Here is a 27,537-nt window from a genome sequence, read left to right as displayed (position 1 = left end):
AAACTTTAACTGAAATTTAAGTAAAAACTAAAACTAATCCCAAATATTAACCATATATATATATATATATAGAGTGAACCCCAAAAAACTCCCACTTTCCTATAAATAGAAAAACATTTTCTTATAAATCACACTGTACAAATTAGTGGTTTCCCATGAGACAGAGGTTGTATATTCATAGTTTCTTTTTTTGTAGGTTTAACAAAACAAACAATAAATAACAAATAATATTCTTGCCAAAGAAAACATTTCACATCTTGGTCTAGTTTAACTTGAAGTACTAAAACTAACCCTAAATAAACAAACAAAAGCAAATAAAATGAATAAGAACTACGTAAACACATACATATATATATATATATATATAAAAACTTAAAATTAAAGTGAAAAAAAAAACTAAATCAAAATATTAACAAAAAAAACTATATACATCTGAAAAAAATCCTGCGTTTTACACAAAATTACAACTTCATGAAAATGGTTTCTCATAAAATAGAGGTTGCATACTCAGTTTCTATTTATGTTTAACAAAACAAATATTTCTAAGTACCCCTGTTTGGGAATAATACGATTCACCAGCAGCGATCAATAAAGCACACGCAACATGAATGTTTTTATCCATTTTGTTTATTAGAGTTGATTGGCACCAGTGTACCATAACTGAGTTTTCATTTTGCTACATGAATTTTCCAACAATCTGTACCATTCTGTGGCCAATCAGAAGCCGGGAGAGAAAACAAAGAGGAGGAAGAGGAAATGCTTTCATTTGTCCTACTGTATTCACAGACTAGCTGAAAGGCTTTGGCACCTTTGCACTTCTCATCAAGAATGCCCATATTTCTCCAGAGCCTCCAAAACATATTCAAGTCATTCTAGCGTCTTCATCAGACCACGTCATGCCCGAAATATGAGTTTAAACGCATAGCTTATATCAAGGAATGTACTGTTGCAGTCCGCAGCTGATGCCATTTAACACTTGGAGTCTCTCAGTCACATACGGACGGCCTGTGGCTTCGCATACAATACAACGTGAAGCAGATTCACTTCAAACGATTCGGTACGGATGCTGTATACTGGCATCCTTTACATGTGCAGCAAAGCTTAAACCAGTTAAGAACTGCAGTACTAGTTACACACTCGTACAGAGCAAAACAAGCTGTGGTTTAGTCGAAACTGTGCTGAACTCTAGTAAAGTGCCATATAAACATGGATTCTAACTCCAAACTATTAAATAGGTCTCAATTACTACAGCCAAGCTTTATATTAATCGGGAAATATCACAAAAGTCAAGCAAAATGCACTGCTAAACAACTCTCAGTATTGACCGTTTCATAATTAGTATATTTAAATAGAGCGGTTATTATGTTAGACTACAGACGCTATTAGTGTTCTGTATGATCAGTCATTTTAAAAGATCTTATGGATTATTTCGTTTCCGCTTCGTAATCTGTAGCCTATTTTAACAGCAATGCCAATTCTTTGCCCAGCAAGTTCTCGCGAGTTTAGAAATACAGAACGCTAATAGTCGCCCGAAACACTGGAGAAAGACGCTTCGGTTCAGTACAACATGCAGCCCCCATCCTTATGTCTCACATAGAAAGAAAGAACTGAAAAACAATAAATAAAAAATGCTATCAATGTGTGTTGTAAACCAACATAACAACATGTATTTACAAACAGAAAAGGCAAAATATCATGTACATCGGAAAAAGCTGCCATGGACTCCTTCAAACTGAACAGCACTGAGTAAGAGGAGTGACTAGTGTTTCACACAAGCAACAATACAGCTCGTCGCATCGTCTGGCACATATCTTAGGATCGGGGATCAGAGAAAAACATCTTTCATGGGGATGAAGCAGCGGACACGTCTTTCTCTGCCATAGCAAACACACATTCTGAAAGATAGGACTTCAAACTGAAATAGTTCACCCAAAAATGAAAGTTTGCTGAAAATGCACTTACTCTCAGGCTTGATGGGAACAGTTTTGGAGAAATGCGTCATTGCAATGGATGCTCTGCAGTGAATGGGTGCCGTCAGAACATCACAATAATCCACACCACTCCAGTCCATCTGGAGAAGACAAAAGCTGAAACAAGTCCAGCATTAAGATGTTTTTAACTAAATTGCGAGTCCATAATCCATAATAACGCTTCCTCCAGTGAAAAAGTCCACATCAAAATCCAGCCACATATTTGTTTAGATCGGTTTCGGCTTGTAAACGGGGTTTGATTTCTCTCCTGATTCAGACCAGATGACTGATTCTCCGGAGGAAGCGTCATTATGGACTCATATTTTCAACAGTTTGAAGTTAAACAAATCCATCTTTAAGGCATTTCTGAATTACTGTGATGTTTTTATCAGCTGTTTGGACTCTCATTCTGACGGCACCCATTCACTGCAGAGCATCCATTGCTGAGACACTGATGCAGAGACACATTTCTACAAACCTGATGAAAAACATCTCGAATGTGGGTGAGTACATTTTCAGCAAATTACCATAATCAGTCCTTTAATAACATCTTTTTAAATTTCTTTGCTTGTAGTAGGAAAGAGTACGAGAGTGAATCTCACCAAATCGGTCAAGATCATGAGTCAAATTTCATTCCAGATTTCAGAGAAATAAGAAAATAGAATTCATTCCACCAAACGCTTGTATGCATCTAGGAGGAAATGTGCTTAGTTATGGAAATAATGCCAAATAATAATAAATACATAAAAATCAGCCTTTAAAAAAAAACAAAAACAAAAAAAAACACACAAAATCTGTTTTCTTAGTGTGTGTGGTATAATCTGGACATGATTTCGTGAGATTCCCCCAAGAACAGTTTTGCAGCCCCTGTGATTAAACCTAGTTAGTTTAGTTGAAACACTAGTGTAAGGACATTCAGAAACAGGGCTGTGGGACGTTTAAGGCTCGTTTCTTAAGGTGAAGGAGCTTATTCAAGGATTCACAAATAATGATGTGCATTTCTACAGATGTTCTGATGGGTCGTCAGTGAAGTTCAACACAATTGTCATCAACTGTGCACAGGAAATGACATCACCGGTGGGCCGATACCAACATTAGTGTAAAACGCATATCCTGTTTCATAGATATGCTGAAGTGATATGTAACTAGCAGGTAAACTGAAGTGATACGCTCAGCTCAGTAACGCTCGTCAGTCTCGATGAATAGCGTGAATAGCAATGACCTTCATTTACATCTTCATTTATAACATGTAAATAAACTCAAACGAGTCCGAGATAAATAGTGTCAGTTCAGATAAAATAACGTTAAGACAGGCAGCAGAATAGACTCAGTAACTCAACAGCGACCGAACTAACAAAAGCCTTCAGCGTGAACAAAACGTCCCACTCGTCTCTGCTAAAGCTTCGGTTAGATCCGTCCCTGATGATGATGATGATGATGGTGGTGATGAAGAATACATCAGGCTGTTTGGTCGTCTACCCTGTTTGTGTAAGAACTTCACAGTAAAATGCTGTAAATAACAGGAACGGCGGTTGAAAGCCACCGAATGTGAGAGCGGAGGGAGTGTGAGATGAGGATGGAGATTTATGCAGGTTTATGAACGTTATGTTTGTCAGTGAAGTCCTATAGAATGTCGGCATAATGCAGCGAGTGTCTGTACAGACTAGTGTGATAGTGAATAACACTGTGTAGTGTGCAAGTGTAGAAGTATGGAAATAAGTCCAGACCACTGAAATCCAAACTGAAGATGACGACGCTCTGGTTTCCCAACGACATCCATCTCTCCATACAACCAGAATAACAGATTGGTCTGATGAGAGCTACCGTAACGAAGGATCATTGGTTTCCCAGAGAATGGAGGGAGCGTATGGATGGATGGATTGAGGAGGAATGGAGGACTTTCAGGGCTGCTCTTCTTTCTTCTTTAGGGAAATGCGTTTCTTCCTGGCTGCAAGCATCTCGTAGAAGGGGTCCACGCTCACAGCAGACCTGAAACCAAACACAAGATCATCTCATGTGCCATACTTAAACCCGTTATGGATACTCTATCATAATTCATATGCACATTTCTAATTCCGCTAATGATCTGCATGATTAACACTTTGCTGTTAAACCTGTCGCGCACAATCTACTCCATGTCTTTTTTTTTTAGTGTAATTGGTGCAGTTGCTTCACGTGTCGTTTTGCTGTGAAATCTTGACTGGTTTTGATCAGTTAAACGTCAGAATAACTGCAGTCATATTTCCAGATGAACACTTACTGGACTGAAGCAGCTCAGCTTTACTTGATCCTCCATCAATCATTTTTTTTTTTTTTTTTTTTTTTTTAGAAAAATCAGTCATCATCAGGATCTTTTGAGGAACGTGTATTTGTTCATCTCTCAATCATCATTGTCTTGCATTGCATTATGTGTTTTTTGATCATTTAAATATCATCTTACTAAAACATATTATTGGAGATATAGCGTGACAACTGATATTTAAATCATTTTATGCAAATATCTGCTATGCTGTTACAGCATCAGAATTTCATCTCATCCGCAGCAAATTTCAAACTTATAATATTCTGTTGGCGAGGGACGTATTGGAAGGCTTGTGAGGTCAAAATCTACATTTCTAAAGTGTGTATCTGCTAAACTCATTTTTGTATCCTGAGAAGTACACTAGCACATATATACTGCTATTCCTATCAGGAAATGCAAATATACTTCAGTTATGCAAACATTTGAGGCTGATAAAGGTTTGGACTGAAATCAGGTTAAATAACTTTGGTGCAAATGTTTCCATACGGGCCCCTTGTTGTTAATAATCCTCATCTCTTTCACATGCCGTGTCCGCTGATGGTTTACTCACTTGATGCTGTGGATCCATTCGTCCTTCTCCTCCGGGGTAGGAGCTGAGATCCGGTACACCATGTGGTTTCCCTCCACCACTCGACCGTCGGCCTCGGTCTTACACGCTTTAATCAGCTGCCCGCGGTTATTAGGGATGTACAGCTCAAAACAGTTCTGCACAGAAAACACATCACCATCAACAAGCAGAGCCCACAATCCGTCTCTGATATACGGCCCAGCCCTAATGGTCAATAAAGAAACCTGCAGTTGATCTATGAAAAGTGTAAGGGACATTGTTATATTTAATTAGCTGTATTTGACTGTGTAATGAGAATGTCAACAGACTTACTGGCTTTCTGGGATCTTCGACCTCTCGAATGCTCAGGTTCTCCAACGGTATAATGCCTCTGGGCTCCTTATCCTACACACACACACACACACACACACACACACACACACACACAGTCAGTACTAGCTATTATGGGTCAATTCAGTCCTTTTAGTACAAATACTACAAAGCCAGTCTTCTGCTCACCAAAGATGCATTTATTTTCCCAAAAATACAGTAAAACAAAATACATTTTCTTTGTGAATATCTGTTAAACTGTAATTTATTTCTGTGATGCGCAGCTGTATTTTCAGCATCATTACTGCAGTCTTCAGTGTCACGTGATCTTCAGAAATCATTCTAATATGCTGATTTGCTGCTCAAGAAACATTTCTGATTATCATCAATGCTGAAAACAGTTGTGCTGCTTAATATTTTTGTGAAAACTGTGATGCATTTTATTATTCAGGATTCACAGATGAATAGAAAGTTCAAAAGAACAGCATTCATTTTAAATCTTTTGGAACATTATAAATGTCTTCACTATCACTTTCACCAATTGAATGCATTAAATTCATTTAAAAATAATTACTGACCCCTAGCTTATGAACAGTAGTCTACATAAGGGATAATATGCGGTACAATCAATTACTACAAGGATCTCTAGAATATTTTACTCTGATTGGTCATTTGCAGGATTTTGTGGTCAAATAATTTCACACAATTATGCTGAACTGTATAACTGACTGTCCGGAGCCAGTGATTTATTACATATTTGAGCTTGTTTCAAATCACTTATATTACAATACAATAAGTTGATGTCCATTTATTTATTCAGTTTCATGTCAGGGCCCCAATTTTGATATGACAATTATCATGATTCATTATCCTGCTTAATAAAAGGCTAATTACCAAAAAATAAATGTATTTGTTATATAAAGTCGTTATACAAATAAGAGAGCTGCATATTAAGATGAAATATGTCGATATGGTTCTTGACTTACTGTTGTGTACTCAAAGTAATAGAGGCAGTTGTCAGTCAGAATGAACCACCGTCTCTTCCATGTTTTCACACGACCTCCTGAGGAAGAAGATTACACGGATTAGAGGTGTACAACACACAAGAGATGAATCATTTCCTCCGTGTCAGCCTGCTAAACTACACAGATACAGCAAGACACGTCTACACACGTTATATTATTAGTAGAGTATACTGCCTTATAAAACCTAAACTAAATTCCTTCTAAATGAACCGGACGATTAGGCCTGATGGGTGATGTTTGCCATGTTGGCCAGTCCAAAACTCTTCAGCACGATGCTAATGTGTGGGGAGTGATTGCCTGAGTACTGGTTAGTTGCTGCTGTTTACTGGCAAGAGTCAAAAGAGCTCATCTCCAGGTCTCTGGGAGTATTTATGTCAGACGCAGGTCACGTTGCAGGTCTGCAGAGGAAAATGGTGCATCTGATCACTAGTGATGGGACGTGTTTTTTTCAACTTTGGATCGATTGAATCAATTGCTTTGCAAAATGATTCACCATTTTAAAGCGTGTTTTTATTTGTCAGAACAGTGTAAATGTAACAAAAACTCTGCCAAAGCGTGCATTAAAACATCTTTTATAAACCAACTGCAGATGATATATGATTGAAAATGTAATGTACTAAATGCAGTTAACAAGTGAAGTGTCTGTTTATTATGTTTTATCTTATTAATTTGTGGCACTTATGTTGTTTCAGCTTCATTAGTCAGGCCAATACGAAAATAATAGCAACAAATTGTCCTTTTTATTGTACAAATGTGTCATTAATATTTATAAAGCCATGTAACCATGGTAAAAACTGCATGGTTCATGTTAGAGATGTTCCGATACCCTTTTTCCCTTTGGAATCGATTTCCGATTTGCAGCGTCAAGCAAAGCTAGCGGACATAACTAGTTACATATCTTGTTTAAGCAAATGGTATCGGATCGGTACATGGGTTCAAGTACTCGCCGATACCGATGCCAGAATTGTGTGTGGTATCGGTGGAATTTCTGATACTAGTATCGGAATCAGAACAACCCTAGTTCAAGTGTTCACAGAGATTGAGAAACGTGTGAAATTTCCAAACGCTTACTATGTAACGAAGCCTTGAATACTATCAGCACACTTCTCTTCAACAAGCTACATTATTTGAGGAATTATGTCTGGAGCATAAATGCTATAATAATGATGCTTTCCAAACATTACTAATAACATCATTCAGCAGCAATCTGAGACGTGCTTCTCTATGAGATGTTCTAGTGAGGGAGAAGAGGCTGTACGTACCTCCTGAAGGGTGGACAGCACCAGCATCAGCAGAGAAATCACAGGTCAAGCAGAGCAGGAGCCAGAAGAGATGGGAAAAAAGGGAACGGGGACGGATCACAGGAAACAGAAACACAGAGACACGGGGAGAGGGAAGAAGATTTAAAAGCTTTTAGTGCTTGAGAGATCACAGAGCTCGCCATGCAGAAAGAAAGTAAATCTCTGAAAGTGCCAAACATAGAAGTGATGTTTCGCTAGGGTTTTTAAAATTTTTTATTTTTTAGGAAAACAGAGCAAAGCACAGCAATGAAATAACAGAAAATCATGCGACGGCAATGATTGAGACCCTGCCAACCACTTCAGTGAAACAGAAACGCTCCCGGTGAACATCAGGACAGACTCACCCAGTTTGAGGAGCCAGCCTTCTCTGTCCGGGTTGAAGAAAGTGTGCGTCAGGTCATTCCCATCATCCTCTGGGATCTTGAAGGGCTCGTTCTTGATGCTGTCATACAGATTCTGAAGACGACAATAACAGTGATTATTAAAAGAAAACATTTAATGTGAACCATTATTATAAAAAAAACAACAGTCTTTCACACTGACTGTGATTTGGGGCGACACAGAGACCTGAATAAGGCCATTTTAACTGTATTTATGCCCAAATTACATTTTTTTTTTTTCTAATTCCACATTTTCTTTCATTTTTCTTCTATTTTTTCCCCATTGTAATTTTTCTGGATTATATTTTACTAATTTTTAGTGATCAAAAAGCACATCAAAATTCATTCAAATCATGAAACTTTTACAACAATTTATTAAGTTTAATATTTTTATGGTCCTGTTTTAAAGGTTTGATTAAACTGCAACAGTTGTGACAAACAAATAAACTGAATTCATAAGACTTTAACAATGCAATAATTTACTAACATTTTTACAATAACAGGGCCTTATGGAATGTTTTATTTTTCAGAAAATTTGTGCTGTATGTTTTAATTTTTCTGGATTCATGATTTAATACAAATGTATTACCAAAAATGGTGGTAATCAAATGAAGGCATAAAAAAACCCCCTATTTAATTAATATTTAAAAATTAATAAATCAAAGAATGTTTTGGTTTTTGCAAAGAAAGTGCTGCACAGTTTACTGTTAAAATTAAAACATGAAAGAAAAATTGTGGGATATTTCTTAAAAATAGCTACTAATTAAATTTAATAATTATTATGACTTTGAGAAGTGCCATAGCAGTCTTTTTGCATTTTAACATTCACAGACACAAGTCCATAATATAATGATTTGATTAAACGTATAGACTTTTGATTTATTCATGCAAAAAATGCCAAATTCAGTGACATTCTGCGTTCTACAGTAAATTCTATTTTTATGACTGGACTCTGTGATTCCGTCTAAGTTTTCCACATCACAGAAATCACAGGGCACTTCAGAAGTCATTCGTTTTCATTATTTTAACATTGGAAATTTTTTGGGGAAAAGTTCAGAAGAGACATTAACGCTGATTTCTTATGCGGGCGCACACTCACTCTGAGCAGCTCCTCTGGTAAATCTCCTCCATCGTTGATGCCTCTGTTCATGCTGATGAAGCGCTCCACCGTGGGCTTGTCCCGCACGTTGGGGTTGTGCAAACTGGTGTTCAACATGATGATGGCAAACGACAGCACGTAACATGTGTCTGCGAGGAGAACACAAAGTTTGAGGACAGAGAGACATGGTGCGTCTACTCTAGGCTAACTCTCTAACAATAAAATCCTTTGGTTTGTGGTCGACAAGTTCTGAAATGTTCTCTGAATTACACAAGCTGTCAAATCCAGAAACGCCTACTCAGTTATGATTATACTGTGCAGTTCTGACTAACAGTGAAGTAACACCAATGGCTATTATGTTTGCATGCAAGACCTGTGCTCTGGAAGACTCCAGGATTGCAGTGACAGTATCTCTGTGCAAAAGCCTCCATCATCCTGTCGATCTTCTGAGCCTCACCAGGCAAGCGGAAGCTCCACAGAAACTGCCTGCAGTAAACATAAACGCACGGACACATCAGGAACACAAGCACTGCACAACAACTATTCAACAACCATATACATTTTTAATGAAGAAACATTCAGAAAAGTTGCAAATATAAAAAGAAGTCTTACCGAAGTGCTTGTACCAAGTTCAGATCCGTGAATTCGTGAAGATCAACAAAAGCTTGCAATACTTTAATATTGAAATCATCTCTGAAAGAGAAGGAGAGTCATATTTTAACAACATCTCTGTTTTAATATGTTTGGTTCTGACTAAATATAAGCAGCAGGGATGGATCACAATGATTGTCTAGCCTACAATTAACTACACGACTGATGAGATTAAGTCAAATCAAATTCATTTGTGTAGAAAAATAAAGGAAATCATGATGTTAATGTTTACAATATCCAATATCTTCATGCATTATAGTTAGTTGCATTTAGCAATTAGAGCTGGGTGATAATATAGTTTACATTTTGCAACGATACAAGGAAGTGACATCAAGGCTAGTTTTAAATTATTAAAAAATAAATGTTGTAATTAGCATGCTGTTCTTTAGCTGTTAGACAGTTTGCAGGGTAAAACCCTCACAGAAGCCTGTCTTTAAATTCATCTCAAATGCACTGCCACTTCAGCCACACACATGCAAATCGACCATTAGATGCAATGCTTTTTATTTTTTTTTTTGAGCATCTAAAATATAGTTTTGATACAGTTTTGTTCCTGCTTAGCATGCATGTTATCTCACAACAAAAATATCAAACTGCTTCTACTGCTTTTTTCACCAATTAGAAACTTCCTTTTTTTTACACTGACATAAAAAATTATACAAATTCTTGATAATTGTAGCATGTAAGTGTAACACAGATCATAATTAACCATACCTTTCACCCAGATAGTCTCCTATTGCAGTTTTATTGAGTCCTTCTCCTTTGTACAGAAACTGGGCAATGTCCTCTGGAGTGTGTCTAAGAAGCTCATTCTCCACTAGGAATACAATGCCCTGTGAAACATTGGACAAAATGTAGAAAAAATAAATAAATAAATAAAAAATTATATATATCTTATGATCCTGCAACATAATAACATGACATATTTTAGTAACATTTTTATGAATGTCAGGGAAACAAGTGTTTCTGATTAAATATTAAAAAAAGAAATGAATTAATTCTTTATTTAGCAAGGAGACATGACATTGACAGTAAAAACATTAACAATGTTGCATAGACTTCTATTTAAATATCACACACACACACACACACATGCGCACACACACACGCGCACACACACACACGCACGCACACACACACACACACACACGCACACACACACACACGCACACACACACACACACACACACACACGCACACACACGCACACACACGCACGCACACACACGCACACACGCGCACACACACACGCACACACACACGCACACAGCGGGTAAAATAAGTATTGAACACGTCACCACTTTTCTCAATAAATATACTTCTAAAGGTGCTGTTGACATGAACTTTTCTCCAGATGTCGGTAACAACCCAAGTAATCCATACATACAAAGAAAACAATACAAATAAGTTCAGAAATTAAGTTCTGTGTAATAAAATGGAATGACACAGGTGAAAAAGTATTGAACACGCTTACCGAAATGGATTTAATACTTCGTACACAAGCCTTTGTTGGTAATGACAGCTTCAAGACGCTCCTGCAGGAGAAACTAGTCGCATGCATGGCTCAGGTGTGATTTTGGCCCATTCTTCCACACAAACAGTCTTCAAATCTTGAAGGTTCTGTGGCCTCTTCTATGAACTCTGACCTTTAGTTCTTTCCATAAGTTTTCTATTGGATTCAAGTCGGGTGATTGGCTGGCCATTCTAGCAGCTTTACTTTGTTTCTCTGAAACCAATCCAGAGTTTCCTCGGCTATGTGTTTGGGATCTTTGTTTTGCTGAAATGTCCACCCTCATTTCATCTTCATCATCCTGGCAGATGGCAGCAGATTTTTATCAAGAATGTCTCTGTACATTTTTCCATTCATCCTTCCTTCAATTATATGATTTTTGCCAGTGCCGCACCATGATGTTTTGGGGTGATGTACAGCGTCATTTGACCTCCAAACATGTTGAGTATTATGGCATCCAAAGAGTATAATTTTTTGCCTCATCTGACCAGACTTGTGCAGCAAACTTCAAACGAGCTTCAACATGCTTCTTCTTTAGCAATAGAGCCTTGCGTGATGAGCGTGCGTACAGGCCACGGCGGCTGAGTGCTTTACTTATTGTTTTCTTTGAAACAATTATACATACTAATTCCAGGTCTTTCTGAAACTCTCTACAAGTGATCCTTGGCTCTTGGACAACTCTTCTGATAATTATTTTTACTCCTTTGTCAGAAATCTTGTGAGGAGTACCTGGTCGTGGCCGGTTTATGGTGAAATGATGTTCTTTCCACTTCCAGATTCTGGCCCCAACAGCACTCACTGGAACATTCAGAAGTATAGAAGTCCTTCTGTAACCAATGCCATCAGTATGTTTTGCAACAATAATGTTGCGAAGGTCTTGAGAAAGCTCTTTGCTTTTACCCATCATGAAATGTTTCTTGTGTGACACGTTGGTCATGAGACATCTTTTTAAAGGCCATCGGTTGAGACTGAAGCAGCTAATATTAATTTCCACTGACAAGGGGCAGGATTGCTTTCTAATTACTGATAGATTTAAGCTCGTGTCTTGGCTTTCCATGCCTTTCTGCACGTGTTTTTCCCAGTGTCAATCACTTTATTACACAGAACTTAATTTCTGAACTTATTTGTTTTGCTTTCTTTGTATATGGATTACTTACTTACCGACATCTGGTGAAAATTTCATGTCAACAGCACCTTTAGAAATATATTTACTGAGAAAAATGGTGACGCGTTCAATACTTATTTTACCCGAAATATATAAATATACATATAACATACACATACATATATATATATATATATATATATTTTTTTTTTTTTTTTTAATTTACTTTCTAGTTATCAGAAGATCCTGAAAAATTGCATCAAGTTTTCCACAAAAAAACAAAGCAGCACAACTGTTTTCAACACTGATAATAATCAGAAATGTTTCTTGAGCAGCAAATAAACATATTAGAATGATTTCTGAAGATCATGTGACACTGAAGACTGGAGTAATGATGCAGAAAATTCAGTTTTTAATCACAGAAATAAATTACAGTTTAAGATATATTCACATAGAAATCAGATATTTTAACTTGAAATAATATTTCACAATTTTGCTGATTTTACTGTATTTTTGATCAAATAAATGCAGGCTTGAGCAGAAGAGACTTTCAAAAACAGTAAAGCATTAACCAAATTTCTGAACGGTAGTGTATATATACAGTTGTGCTCATAAATTTACATGCCCCTTGCAGAATATACAAAAAATATTTAACAAAATAAGAGGCATCATAAAACTTGCATGTTATTGTTTATTTAATACTGTCCTCAATAAGCTATTCCACATAACAGATATTTATATCCTATTCTCCAGAAGACAAAATAATAACTGAATTTATAAAAATGACACTATTCAAAAGTTTACACACCCTTGAATCTTAATACTGTGTGTCGTCTCCTGGATAATCCACGACTGTCTTTGTGTTGTTATAATTGTTCACGAGTCCCTTGTTGGTCCTGAGCAGTTCAACTGCCTGCTGTTCTTCAGAAAAATCCCCCAGCTCCTGCACATTATTTGGTTTTCCAGCATCTTCTGCATATTTGAATCCTTTCCAACAGTGACTGTATGATTTTGAAATTCATCTTTCCACATGGAGGACAATTGGGGTACTCATACAAAGCTATTACAAAAAGTGAAAACATTTACAGATGCTCAAGAAGGCAACACAATGCATTAAGAGCTGGGGGGTGTAAACTTTTTGAATTGGATGATCAGGGTAAATTGTACTTATTTTGTCTTCTGGGAAACATTTAAGTATTTACGTAGCTTCTTAAGTGAAGATGTGATCTTTAAACAAAATAAGAAAAATGTACACATCATCATCATCATCCTGTTCAAAAGTTTACACCCCCTGGCTCTTAATGTGTTGCCTTCTTGAGCATCAGTAAATGTTTCCACTTTTTGTAATAGCGGTGTATGAGTCCCTCAGTTGTCCTCAGTGTGAAAAGATGGATTTCAAAATCACACAGTCACTGTTGGAAAGAGTTCAAATATGCAGAAAATGCTGGAAAACTGCTCAGGACCAACGAGGGACTCGTGAACAACTATCACAAAACAGAATGGAAACAACACAGATTATTAAGATTGAACGGGGTCATTTTTCATGAATTCAGTTATTATTTTTTCTTGTGGAGTATATATATAAATGTCATGTTATGTGAAATAGCTTATTCAGGAGAGTACTAAATAAAAATAACATGCAATTTTCATGATCCCTCTTATTTAGTTAAAAATATTAACATATTTGTATATTCTGCAAGGGGTATGTAATCTTATGAGCACAACCGTATATTAAAATGCATCCCTGTAATATTATTACTGGTAAGCAATGGCTCAATTTAGTATTTTTTTTTTTTTTTTACAGGACGGCTCACCTTTTTCGGGTCCATGTTGAATTTCTTCCTGCCCATGGCCACATGCCGACTCTTCTGTAATGTTTTACTACGAAAAACAGAGAGGAGGTCAATACTGTATTCACGTTTAAGGGGTGAAGTACAAGGACTCACTTTGAGTGTCCTACAAACCTACAGCATGGAGAGGTCAAGTTCATGTCAACGACTGCACTGTACACACACAGCTACTGAGAGATAACGTCTGTGTGCTTTTATTTGACTGTTATCTATCAGAGAAGGCAAATTGGATAACGAAATAAAGCAAACACTGGAGCAACAACCAGTAGCACAAACCGGTTCCCGTCAATAAAACAGGCGGATGTGAGACTAACCTGCCCTCTGTGCTGCTCTCCAGCCCCTCCACCTCTATAATGGCTTCTCTCAGCTCCTCTTTCAGTCTCTGGATCTCCAGAAGCAGCGCTCCTTTCCTGCGGCGGATCTCCTCCAGCTCGGAGCGCTCCTCTGGGCTCAGGTCCGCTGGGACTGTGGAGAGACAGAAAGAAGGCGAAATGAGGACACAGGGTCTGCATAGGCTTTTCACTTCCGTTCCTATTCACTATACATCCAGGCCTCTTTCACACGAACCCGCTGTTTTTCACGTTAACACGTTTTCCTGCTGCCCTTGACACTCTGTAATTGGGGGCCTGTGTCTAACATCATTCACTTTATGATGTGAGATGGAAATGCAAACATGATTCGGGGCACTGCACATGCGCAGGAGCTGTTTACATACTGGAGACGTTTATATTCAGACTATCTGTGGACTAACGGACGAGTCTTACGACACCAGCTGGTGTTTGGAGGGTTTCAAGGGAGCAAGCCAGGACAGAACAGAGCCAAACCCACAGCAGCTCAGAAAGCAGCGCCTGCAGGCAGAGACACATACTCCGACACTCCTCCATGCAAAACTAATTTTCACAATCTTCAGCTCAAATCCTCAAGCCAATCACTTAAAATAAATAAAAAACACGACACTATCAGCTTTCTGAACGGAGTCAGTGATATACAGTACAATGGGGTGTCAAGTCAGAGATCGCTAATGAAAATGCTTCTGCTTTGCATTTTTCTACTTCATACAATTTATTTCCATTGCACTTCAAAATATCAGAATGACAATTGTTACATTTGGACAATAGAACCAAAAGTACCAACCCACATCAATCCCTTTCCTCCAAACTCCACACTGTTTCAAGTGTTTTAATTTAAAAAGGTACAAAATAAGCCATATTTTATTCTAAAACAGCAGTCACAAAAAATGTTTAAAGGCAAAAAAATGACATCAGTTTTGTCATTTCAACCTATTTTTGTTTCATCTGCAAATCCCAATTTTGCACAAATACTGAAAATATATATATTTTTTCTTTCTTTTCTTTTAAATTAAATAATATTAAAAAATAACCATCTAAAAATATCATCAATCCCTTATTACAATCTCCCTTACCCCACTTCAAGTCTTTTCATTACAAAAGGTTCAAAACAGGAACACTTTTATTCTAAAACAGCAGTTACAAAAATGAACACATAGGTTAACAATTACAAAAAAAAAAAAAAAAAATCTGCCAATTCAGATGATTTGTCATTTCATGTCATCTTTTGTTTCAAATGCAAATTCTAAATTTGTACATAGATACTTTAAAAATCTTCTTTTTTGAAAAAGAAGAATAAAGTTGAATAAACAACAACAACGACTCTGAGAATGTCTGGGAGCTATATGAACAAAACCTGATGATCTTGTTCACCAGCATCATCCAAAGAGCATCTTGAGCTTCAATCTGCACAAAACTCTCAGATCAATGACACGTATTTACTTCCATCTGATTAGTCACATAGAAATAGAAAATATGGGTTCAACACAATGTTTCTTTGTCATTTAAACCTCAGGTTTTTAATGTGGACTTTTTTTACGTCACTATACGTAGGCCTCCAGCCTATCTTCAAGATCTTCCAGTAAGGTATGAAGTGTGCAGGCTGATGATGATGATGACAAGAAAAATTTAGCTTAGAATTCACTAAAAATTAAGTTATGACAAGGCTGTATCTGTATAAGATTACAAAAAAAAAAAAAATACTGTAATATCCAAGAATGCCACCCAAAAGATATGTGATGAACAGCTGAGAAACATTACATAAGGCCTCAAAGAAACACACAATGCTGATATTAATTTATTCAGCCTCTGATAAAACCAAACAGACACATTACAGATGTAAACAACTGAAGGAGGCCAAACATGAATGAATCCAGAACAATGACTGCTGATGAGAGGCTGAATTATGTACTACAGTTGCAGAAACGATAGATGTGACAACAAACAGCTGACATTAGAGATTAAACCTTTGAAATAACCCAAGCATCCTTCTACATTACGCCTTCCCAGAGCTCATGTGAATAAGGAAACAGACAGTCGTGATGCGGCACCAAACACAACGCTAAACCAGCTTTACTTACTGTAGTCCAGATCATCCATTTTGGGGGCTTTGCTTTTAGGCATATATGTGTCGGAATCGAATGTCATTCAATAACCGAGAGATAAGGATATATAAAAATATACCCCACAAACGAAAAGGAAATAAATAAATAACTAGGCGGAGGACCGAAAGGACTCAGACAAAGGAGGAGTCGAGAGCGGAAGTTGCGCCTCAGCCAGTAAAATCACGCCCCGGAACGGCGGCCATCTTGGTAAGGGCGACTCTGTTTAGTTCGGGGCGATTTTTAAATATTATGCATTAATGTCATTTTTCATATACTAGTACTTACTTAGTACGCAGTAGTAGGGGAAAATTTATAGTTTTGCAACACTTTTCCCTTTAAGGTTTGTAACTCAGTGACGATGCTGTTACAACCAACTGAGGTTTTAGGGTGATAACATCGACATTTATTTAAATTTGAACATTAATTTATTTTGTAAATCAAAAATACCAACCCCCATCAACCCCTTCCCCAAGTCCACCACATTTCAAGGTCTTAAAAAGTTACAAAATAGTGAACATTCTCTACATTTACTAGTGGGCCTGCTTATTTAGTTTGTAGTAATTATTCCATATGTATAGGCCTATAATAAGAAAAAAGTATTAAAACAAATGTTCTCATTATATATAACAACTTATGTGTGCTGAAACAGTATTATATGAAATAAAATACAAACTGTCCTAAAATAATTTGATTAGGTATAATTAGGTAGCTACCTATAATTATAACATTCTGTGGGTGGATTATTTAGCCAGCTGATTTGTGTTTGTTTGTTTGTGTTTTTGTCCAAAATTACGTAATGCACATGAACCAGAGGAAGAAGAACAAGATTCAGGCTTTCTTCCTCATTTTAACACCTAGGGAGCTTTTGGACCACTATCACTATAATTTCTGAAAATATGTAGAATAAAAAGAGCTATATCAAGAGTCTAATAACTTATGGAAATGGAAATTCTGTCACATTTGCTGATATGCTATAGAAATATTTATAGAGCACTTTAAATAATTTCATACATGCCCATCAAAATTTCCCATTCTAACCTATAAGTCTGATAGACTTATATTAGTCAACTAGATGTTCAAAGAAATCACCACAACGCAACTTTATTCAAATATTTATTTATTTATATTTTACCAAACTTAATAAAAAAAAAAAAGAACAGGAATAGGAATAGGATTAGCAAGGCCTTATATAAAATCATAAATATTTTCCAATTCTTTTAAAAAACATGACCTCAGGCTTTAGCAACAGTTCAATATGATAACAAAAACACTACATATCAAGTATAATAACATTGAAATATAACAAAAATGTCATAACTGACAAGTTACACTGTAACTATAAGGCAGTGCCATATAGACAATTATGAAGCTTGTTTTGTCATGATGTAACAGTACTCTGATCTATATGACAATATGACAACCAAATGGAAAAATAGTTGTTGGAACAATACAGTAGCAGTAGGATTTGTAAATGTGAAAAAAAAGGTATAATGGAAAAATGTGTGTGGTCTTACATCTGTGTATTATTCAGCCTTGTTCACTAACATATTAGTGTTTTACTCTGAATAATGATTGCTTTTATTTAGGGCACTTGGTATTACAGGGATCTCCTGACTGGAAAAGACTATAAACACTAACCAAAGGGAACATAGACAGGGCACCTAGCATTGAGCCCAGCTGCACCACAGCTCCACACCACACGAGTGCGCTGTGGCCTTCATCTCGCAGGATCACTCCAATAATCACCTTCACATAGGACAAAGTCAGGACAAATATGACCCAGGTTATGACCTAAAGATAAAGGGAGAAAGAGAAAACGGAGATTATGTGAGTTTTGTTGCCCTCACATTACATGTTTGCTTAAGTATGTAGTAGCATGCACACTATGTAGTATATACTGAATATCTCATTAATGTAGAAAGAGAAGTAGCCTACACTGTTAAAATGAAAGGCTCCAAAAAGGGATTTTTTTGGAATGATGCCACAGAAGAACTATTTTTAGAAGAACCTTTCAGTAAACATTTTTAAAGAACTAGAATCTAAAGAACCTCTTTCCACTTTCCACCTTTTGTGCAATGTAAACATTCCATGGATCGTTAACGGTTCTTCATGGAACCACTAAAAAAGCCAAAAAAAGAACCTTAATTTTTAAGAATGTAAATTTCAGTGCCAGTAAATGTACTTTACAGTCACATTTACTGGTCTAACTTATGCTTGTAAAATATGGAACAACTAAGACCAATGGAAAGCATGTGTGTGAGTCTTACGATGAGTGCTGCTCCTAGGTCATGATTGATCAGCAGAGGGCAAGGGCTCAGTGCTGCCATGGCCATTATATATGCTCCAAACCCTGTGCCGGTCACTGTCAGAACCCCCATTAGCACCAGAGACCTTTGACATTATTAAAGATAGCATGTCAGCCAATCAAATCCAATTCAGAAATGGAATAGTTGCATGAATTTAGTGCATCAATGTTCTCACCTGATTGGCACAAACGTGGCAATGAAACAAGCCACTGGATTGGCTACTGAAGACAAAGTGGCTGCAAGATGATAGGCCTGATTTCCATACGGCAAACAGGAGTAAGACTGGACCGAGGGCAGGACTGCATTGGTCAGTGCGTTTACCCAGGCCAGAACCACAAATATGAAGACCAGCTCCATTGTGCTGTAGATTCCTTTTCCAAATGAACTGTGTTGCTTTATCACCGGGCCTTCTGGGAAATCCAACATGGGCCTTTGTTCTGGAGTTTCATTATTTGGGGACTGGCTCATATCAATCTTCTCCACCCGCTGAGAATCATTAATATAACCTTTGCTCTTGTGTTCCCGCGCCACAGCGGGGTGGAAGTTGAGTAACAAGAAAGCGCCCAGGCACACCAGCATCATCGCACTGAGGAACAGGAAGAAACCCTGAGCGGAGAAGTTGGCCAGCTGGTAGTGTGCCTGCAGTTCTCCATCGAAGCCCCAGGATGAGTTCCCCATGCTAAAGTTTGCATTAGCACTGGCGTTTTTGCAGTGGACCACCCCTACTCCTTGGATAAGAGCCACCAGCGCTGGGACCAGACCGCTTAGACCTTCTCCAATGAAGTAGGTGGTGAGGTACTGAGGCTGTAGACGCATCATGAAGGGTAGAAAGGTGACAGACGAGGTGCAGTCCACCACAGACAGCAGAAAGCTGAGGGACAGTAGGGCAGCACTGTGTTTGCCTCCTCCAAAAGTAAGTGTGCGTTTCCAGAGGAACGCCAGGAGGAAGGTGGCCACCACACCGACCGTCACGATGGTGTAGATAACGGGCCGCTCGTCCAGCACGCCCGGTCTGAAGTGGTGCATGAGCGTGATGAAGAGAGGCCCGATGTTGGCCATCTGGATAATGATTGTGAGGTAGGAGGGCAGGTACCAACCCTCAGGAATGGAGGGGACGATCAGAGGTAGCTCCACCCACATCCCGTTGATCGCCACCCATGATCCGATGCCAAAGAGGCAGGCCAACACGTGTGTGAGCAGCGACATGATGAAGGCACTGAGGTCCACACGTCAAAAAGGCAACTGGTTTTTAAAGGTTATCTGAAACATGGAAGTACAGGGAAACTAATTAGTTTTGCAATAGCCTTTCCATTTCTTTGACTTTTAAAGTGCTGTCAGAAAACTTACTGAAGCATTACCAATACTACTTTAACACTGTACTGTGCATAACAGAAAAGAGAATATTCAAGAACAGAAGCTGAGAAGCTCAGATTTCATGATGCCACGATGCCAGCCTCAGACGTCACGCCCACAGACCGTTGGCTGAGCATCTGGTGCATATCACACACAAAATTGGAAACACTTGAGGAGTTTCAAAGTCGTCATTCGGATTGGTTGAATTATACAGGATTTCCGGGAGATGTGTGTATCGCGTTCTTTAACATTCCGCCTGGAAACAAAGATGCCGTGACGCCGAACCGCCTCACGAAAGAAGAGAGCTGTTGTGTTTACAACTGTATTCAGCAGGATCAACTAAACGCTGCATTTTCAAACTTATGTGAAATATTTAAAGTTTGCGGCACAGAATCTTTAAAATGCGTTAAAACCGGAGTTTTACACACCGGTTTGTTATTGTGGGAACATTTCCATGCCCCCAAACATGACACGGCACAAAATGAAACGTGATTGGTTGCTTTACCTGTCAGTCATAAGGTCTCTTGGGTGGGTCTTGGCCATTCAAAGCAGCCAAGGTTCCCAGACCTTCTGCAGTCAATCTGAAGGTCTAGCTACACGAGACTACCACAATACTATGGTGGATGCTAAGTGATTGCTAGGTTGTTTTGAGTGGTTGTTAGTGTGGTGTTATGATTTTTTTGGGTGGTTGCTTACTGGCCAAGTCTCTGATCTTCTGGTCCCTCCTTCAAAGTAAATCTGTGGGATTGTTTTTCAGCTCTTTTATCGTACAGGGGTGCATTTATTGTATAATTAATATGTAATTTGCTGCTTAACCACCATTGCATTGTTGGAGAAATTAACTAGTTATTTGCGAAACCGTTGTAACAACGTCACACTTGTGTTGTTTGAACCATGTTGGTTCAACAATAGGATGGTCTGTTATAACGTGGGTAGGTGGTGGAGAATTATAGTTCATTTACACCAACAACAGAAATCCATTCTTTTCTTTTATTGCGCTAATATGCAGTTTACATTAATTCCGTGGGCATGTGGTTCATTCAGTCAGCAGCTTTCTCTGTTACATCATTCCTTCGAGATACTGCTGTAACGAACATGGCAACTGACGACTACTTCAATAATTTTGTTCCCCATAGTTTTCCTTTATTTGGTTTGATTTATCACAGGATCCCTCCTTACATCATTCTTCCCTTTCGCTTTTATGCACATGCGCACTCTTTATAAACGGTAATTTACATGCTAAAATTGATTGACTGAAATGTATTTAAATTGAATGAAGGATATCGAATGAACTGTTAGCTTGCTTATTGTGACCAAGAGCGTGATCTATTGAGGTCAACATGTCACACTCACAAAGAAACTATGCTTCTAACCACAGGTCGAGGGCTGTAGCTCCGACCACACACGTTTGCCATGTGGTTTGTTGGAACTGTGGCTCTGGAAAATGCAGAATCTTTAAACGATGTTGGTAATGGCAGAAGTCAAGACCAAGACCAAAAATGACCAATCCATCGTCCTGCAAGGTTTAGCTCCAACAAACCTGCCTCTAGAAGTTTCTAGTGATCCTGAAGACCTTGATAAGCTGGTTCAGATGTGTTTAATCAGGGCTGGAGCTAAACTGCTGGAAAGTGGCCCTCTGGGAGCAAGATTAGGCATCCCTATGGATAATGGCATTTGCCTTTGCATGCATAACTAATTACACTAACAATATCACATTAAAAAAAACATGTATTTTCAGTTGTATTTACTTCCCTTTAGCGAGTGACATTTTTACTGCTATTGAATTTTTGCAGTTCTCTATTATATTCCTGTTTTGGTAATGTTTGGTAATGTGAAATTACACTCTGAATCAGAGATGTCACATGACCTTTCCCATTCAAACTTACAGTACTAAAGCCGAACAGATTACACATTATGAACGCAGACTTAATACTACACCAACAGTTCCAGTAATTACCTCTGTATTCACTCCCTGATCACCTTCCTTGTTCTATGACATAATCATTTCCTTATGTTATCAATTCACAATAACCAGTTTGTGCTCATACCAGTGGCTATGGACTCGTCAGTGCCCTTGAAGCTCCTTTTGGCTCTTTGGTTTATAAAACACCACATTTAGTTCACTAAACTGGATAATCTCAAACACACACACACACACACATCCCACCTGATTGTCCTGAGGTCTCAGTACATTCTGACATTCCGAGTTTGAGTTCTGTTTTTCTCGCTCTTTATGTTCCTGTAGGCTCTGAAATTCACCTGATGGTAATAGGAGCACACAGGCGCGAGCTGTGTGAAGCAGGGGTCCTTTATCCCAGTGGGCTAACATTCAAAACCATGTGCTCGGCTGCCCAGCGAAGGGTGAACAGGGAAGGCAAGTGTAAGCATAACGCAATAACTCCTCCCTCCCGCTCTCTCCCTCCTCTCTCTCTCTCTCCCTCCCTCTCTCTCTCTCCCTCCCTCTCTCTCTCTCTCTCTGTCTCTCTCTCGCTCTCGCTCTCCCTCCCCCTCCCTCCCTCTCTCTCATAACAACCTTGACGTTGAGCTGAAGCAGGAAGTGTAGCTTATTACATGACATAGGCTGAAGCAGCTGACATTCAAATGATCCTTTAACCCTCACTGTAAACTCTGGCAACGGTTGTTACAAATATCATTTATTTATTTATGTTTATTTACTAAATATGGGTTAAACACCATACAAATGCAGCTCACAGTCTAATATTTATCATAACAGTTTTGGGAGGAACACATTTAATGGGGGAGTTGGGACATTTTTTTAACATTGTGATGACTGGGAAAACAGTCCAATTATCCTGAATTAACCCTATAATTGGAGTCTCTCAGTATCACAAAGTCACACAACCTTTGTGAAAAAGAAGTGTGCGTAACTGTGCTGAATGTACACTTTAGTGTACTCCAAATCTTCAAAATATATTTAAAAAGCTGTGTTTGCAGATAAAATAATATTAATGAAATAAAAGGCTACTTAAGTGAACTGAAAGAGAGAGTGTTTCTTAACACATCTGAGTAGACTTTTAAAAAGTGCACTTTGTAATAATATTAATTTAAAAGTTTAGTTTGAAGTACATTTGAAATAATTGTCAAGAATAGTCTTGTGTCGTGTTTTAAAGAAATACACTTATTTTGATGTTGACTAACATACTAATGCACATGTAAAGTACTTGATTACAATTTGAACTGTTTGTCATTTGATATAATTAAAATTAATATATTTTAAAAGTACTAAATTACAACTTTACAAATGTGTAATTACAAATATACTTAAATGCATGACATACAAGTTTCAATAGAAATGGCTTCAAAGTATATTTATGTTTATTACAAATGCTTGTCAATTCAACCATATTTATAAGAAAATATACATATGTATTTAAGTCCTACTTAAGTGGGTCAGAAAGCACTCTAAATTTCAGCTAATTGCATTTAATATAAATTTAAACTATAAAACATTTTTAATTAATTGCAATTAATTAATGGCTGAACATCTGTGGGAGGTAAATGAATGAAAATGAAATACATTACATTTTCACAGAATCTGTTTCAAAATCTTCTCAGTAAACCTGCATAATTAGTGTGTATACTGTACATCTCTCATCCAATATCTTTTGTTGCTTTCATTACAAAAATAAACTGCTCACATAAGTGCTCTTTAAATTACTTTAAAGAAATGTTTAATTATTTATTATAGTTACAATATGTTGATGACAGTGGCTCTGGCATTCACCACCTGTTACTCAAGTCATGTGTTACGTGAGGCTTTTTAAAAATCTTTCTTTCAACTGGATCTCATGTCCTTTAAACACAACACTCGTATTGTATTAAGCTGACTGTCACTCTATTATTCCAAAAGACAAAAAACCACTAGATTATAAAATGTGCAAGCTTAATGAGATCCTGAAAGCCTTTACTGTCACACATTGGGAACCTACATGCGAAGCACTCGGAGAAACAACTGGCATTTGAAAAAGAAAATTACAAGTGAAAAGAAAAGGTTTGTTTGTCCATTCTGACTAAGTAGAGCCATTGTTACACTGGAACTGCTCTGATCACTGATTTGGGCTCCATTTCTCCTGAGGATTTCTAATAAATGTAATCATTCATTTGGAGGACAAAATCTCATAGAGGATAACATTTTATTCGTGTATTGCACCCATTGTAAAAATGACTAAAACCTTTTTCTGCACTATTCCTAGTCATAGTAACTGTCCTTTTTGCACTTTATTCTGCTCTGGTACAATTTTTTTTTTAACGGATTAATAGTTTCTATTTTTATTTTTTCCATTTTCACTTATTTTCTTCCTTCTCCTTATTCTCGTGTTATTCTCAATTGTTGGATAAAAGAGTGTGCCAAATGAATAAATGTGAATGTTCTCTGTAGACCACATAAAAGGTCGTATAAATGACTTTTTCTCAGTAACACCCACATTTTCAGACACTTTATGTTGTATAAAGTAATCAAAGGTGATAAATGTGCCTCTGAACAGAGTAATTTTTCATGATTCTGCATCCACACCAATAGGAGTCAGTTTAAAGTCCAATTTTGTTTTACTGTTTTTTTTTTTTTTTTGGTCAGCAAAGTATAAATGAAAAATTATTTAATGCACCAAGGTCTGTGGTTGTCATTTGTAATTATCTACTGTTGATAGATGCTGTAAATATTTACATTTATGCATCTGGCAAATGATATTATTCAAAAGTAAAAAAATGTTATAACCATTTCTTACTATGTGTAAGTAAGTTGTTGTTGTTTTTTTAGCATGTGTGTTTGGCTCCGTGTTATTTTTTAGGATTACTGATAAACTAATGTAGTTTGATTTGTCTTTGTTATCTATTTTAGTTTTAATTACAGTTGTTGTAATGTTGTCATTTTATTCGTTTTTTATCTGTATAGGTTTACATTGAGTTTGAGTTTTATTTAATTTGAGTTATTTTGGTACTTCAACATACTAAATGGAAATGAAATAATATATATATTTAAAATTTTCCTTTAAATGTTTAGTTTTGAAATGTCGTTGTATGCATTTATCATTTTTATTTACTTTCTTTATTTTCTTAAATGTGTGTATATTATTTATAGAGTTTTAACTTTTAATTTTAGTTCCTTTTTCTTATTTGTAAGTCGCTTTGGATAAAAGTGTCTGCTAAATGACTAAAAGTAAAAGTAAGTAAATTAAAAGAGTACACATGAATTTAATATGTAAATCGCAAAATCTGAGTGTTTATGAAAGATGGCAGCAATCGGGTCATGTAGTTGCATGCGCCAGCTGAGCAGCTGCCATTGAAATGAACAGTAATTTCACATAACTTAAAAGTGCATATTTAACACATTAGTGATCCAAAAGCAGTGCTTTCATATCTGGATACTGTTGGTTCACACATTCTGATGTAATATTCAAGAAAAATATGCTTTCATATAGTGCATTTTCACACATGATTGCTGGCCTGAACATCTAAGGTATTCATTTGAAACATTTTTGTAAATGTAAAAAATTATAAGTAACTGAATAAACATAATGACGTAACTTAGCACATTGTTTCTCTGTACAAAGTATCCGTAATGTGCCTGAAATTTTCTCCGAATTTTCTAGCAACACTAAGTTCAAACTTGTCAGCCTTGCATAAGGAAGCTGAAATCCTCCCATCATTGTTTTCATCGTGCTTGTTTACTCACCTGGTATGTTCTTCAGGGTGTAAGATGTTGACAGTCAGCGCTCTGGATGTCAGACAGACTTTGAGAGAGAGGAGGAGCACACAGCTCACACAGGAGGAAGCGTCGATCTTCTCCATGAGGAGGCTGCAGAGAGAGGCGTGTGATTTCAAGAGGCAGAGTCAATGACCAAAGAAAAGTTTAGCTTAAAGGTTATGAAACTCATCATTTACTCCCCTCATGTCGTCCCAAACACACAACTCTTAAAGCAAATCTTTTAATAAAGCAGATCATAGTTACCATGTCTATCAAGCTCCAAAGAGGGAAAAAATAAGTACATGCTTTTAGAAAGAGCACTTGTTACGGACATAATATACTTTAAAAGAATATACCTAATGTGAACAGAACGTATGTTTTTAGGCACTTATTTGCATGTTATTTACAATTAAATGAAAATGAATCATAGCTTAAATTTATATTAAAATAGCTGAACTTAAGAGTGATTCTTGACCCACTTAAGTAGGACTTAAGTACATATTTGTAGGTAATTTCATAATTATATAAACTAAAATATACTTTAATTTTATTTCTATTCAAACTTGTGTGTATTTAAATATATTTATAATGACACACTTGTAAAGATGCAGTTGTAATTTAGTGCATTTAATATATATTAACATTAAATGTAATATTGACTACAATTAAAATTATAATCAAGTGCTTTACATGTGCTTTAGTATGTTAGTCACCACATCAGAATAAGTGTATTCTTTAAAACATGACAAAAGATTAATAAAACAAAAAGGTTTTAAATGTACTTTATAGTAAAACTTTTCATTTGACATTATTACAATTTTTGAAAAGGTGTACTTCAGTGTGTTTAGAAACAGTGTCTATTCTTCACACAGAGCTATCAGATGACACCGGAAGACATGGAACTAGTTATATGATATTTTAATGGTGTTTTTGGAGCCTGCAGGAAGTGGTCGCTCTCAACTGTCTTTGTATGGAAAGGCTGTTAGATTAAAGATTTATGAAAAACATTTTTAGTTGTTTCTCTTTTCAAGGTTTTGTGCACTGCATGTTGTCAAGTAAATGTCTGTGAATGATTTATTTGAAAAGTTCTGGCTGTGAACTCTTTCTTAACTTCTCTGCCAGGAGTCCGGCTCCATGGTCACTTGTTAAGATAGGCTCCTCCAAGGCCTCGCAGTGAGAGCTGTCAGCATTTATAATATCCTTGAACGGCATGGAGTGTAAATCAGTCGTAGCCCACAGTGTTTGGAGTTTGTAAGCACACAAGGAATGTTGAGGCTAAAGATAATTTCAGTAGAAACAATTCCCAAAAAAACCTAAAACAGTCCGGTGTGAGACACAGCAGAATTAGCACATATTATGAGAAACTTTGTAGAGTAAGTTTTACAATGCCATACTATAAAAATATCTTGTCATATCAGAAAAAAACAACTGGTAGCTGTGTTAACATATTTACACAAACTGTACATTTTACAGTTTAAAATGGTAAATTACAAAAAGCTGAATTATCAAGGCTTCAATGTTTTTAAAATCTGTTTTTACCTTTATAATATACTGACAATCACCTTGCAAAGATGAAAACACGTTTAATCAAAACTCATCATGAGTATAGCTTTTCCAAAAGCTGAGGTAAAACTAATATATAGAAGGTGCAA

General features: G+C 36.9%; 2 protein-coding genes across 3 annotated transcripts; both read right to left on the bottom strand.

The window, feature by feature from the left end:
• Positions 1-590: 590 nt before the first annotated feature.
• Positions 591-16,718, bottom strand: cyth2 (cytohesin 2). Its single transcript, XM_058746558.1, has 12 exons — positions 16,499-16,718; positions 14,385-14,535; positions 14,035-14,101; positions 10,320-10,438; positions 9,567-9,647; positions 9,328-9,440; positions 8,955-9,103; positions 7,820-7,931; positions 6,136-6,212; positions 5,153-5,224; positions 4,823-4,977; positions 591-3,959 (listed from the first exon to the last, which is right to left on the bottom strand). Exons 1-12 carry the CDS (start codon positions 16,563-16,565, stop codon positions 3,872-3,874), a joined length of 1,251 nt encoding a protein of 416 aa, XP_058602541.1. The 5' UTR covers positions 16,566-16,718; the 3' UTR covers positions 591-3,871.
• Positions 16,719-17,664: 946 nt separating this feature from the next.
• zgc:91890 (solute carrier family 52, riboflavin transporter, member 3-B) lies at positions 17,665-26,239 on the bottom strand. Of its 2 annotated transcripts, none has more exons than XM_058746557.1 (4): positions 25,874-26,239; positions 19,004-20,088; positions 18,790-18,913; positions 17,665-18,313 (listed from the first exon to the last, which is right to left on the bottom strand). In XM_058746557.1, exons 2-4 carry the CDS (start codon positions 20,032-20,034, stop codon positions 18,101-18,103), a joined length of 1,368 nt encoding a protein of 455 aa, XP_058602540.1. In that variant the 5' UTR covers positions 20,035-20,088; positions 25,874-26,239; the 3' UTR covers positions 17,665-18,100. The 2 variants fall into 2 exon arrangements, with proteins under 2 accessions (XP_058602540.1, XP_058602539.1); XM_058746556.1 differs by lacking the exon at positions 25,874-26,239 and adding an exon at positions 22,349-22,527.
• Between the last annotated feature and the right edge of the window lie 1,298 nt (positions 26,240-27,537).

Source organism: Onychostoma macrolepis, chromosome 16 (assembly GCF_012432095.1).
Source record: "Onychostoma macrolepis isolate SWU-2019 chromosome 16, ASM1243209v1, whole genome shotgun sequence".
In the NCBI taxonomy this organism is placed as follows: domain Eukaryota; kingdom Metazoa; phylum Chordata; class Actinopteri; order Cypriniformes; family Cyprinidae; genus Onychostoma; species Onychostoma macrolepis.
This window is presented reverse-complemented; position numbering and strand designations above follow the sequence as displayed.

Coding starts and splice junctions, on each gene's coding strand:
- zgc:91890 (XM_058746557.1), bottom strand. CDS start 20,034: ATGTCGCTGCTCACACACGTGTTGGCCTGCCTCTTTGGCATCGGATCA. Junction 18,914..19,003: donor GCCACGTTTGTGCCAATCAG/GTGAGAACATTG, acceptor ATAATGTCAAAG/GTCTCTGGTGCTAATGGGGG. Junction 18,314..18,789: donor ACCTAGGAGCAGCACTCATC/GTAAGACTCACA, acceptor CTTTATCTTTAG/GTCATAACCTGGGTCATATT.
- cyth2 (XM_058746558.1), bottom strand. CDS start 16,565: ATGACATTCGATTCCGACACATATATGCCTAAAAGCAAAGCCCCCAAA. Junction 5,225..6,135: donor ATTACTTTGAGTACACAACA/GTAAGTCAAGAA, acceptor GTGTGTGTGTAG/GATAAGGAGCCCAGAGGCAT. Junction 3,960..4,822: donor GAATGGATCCACAGCATCAA/GTGAGTAAACCA, acceptor GTTTGGTTTCAG/GTCTGCTGTGAGCGTGGACC.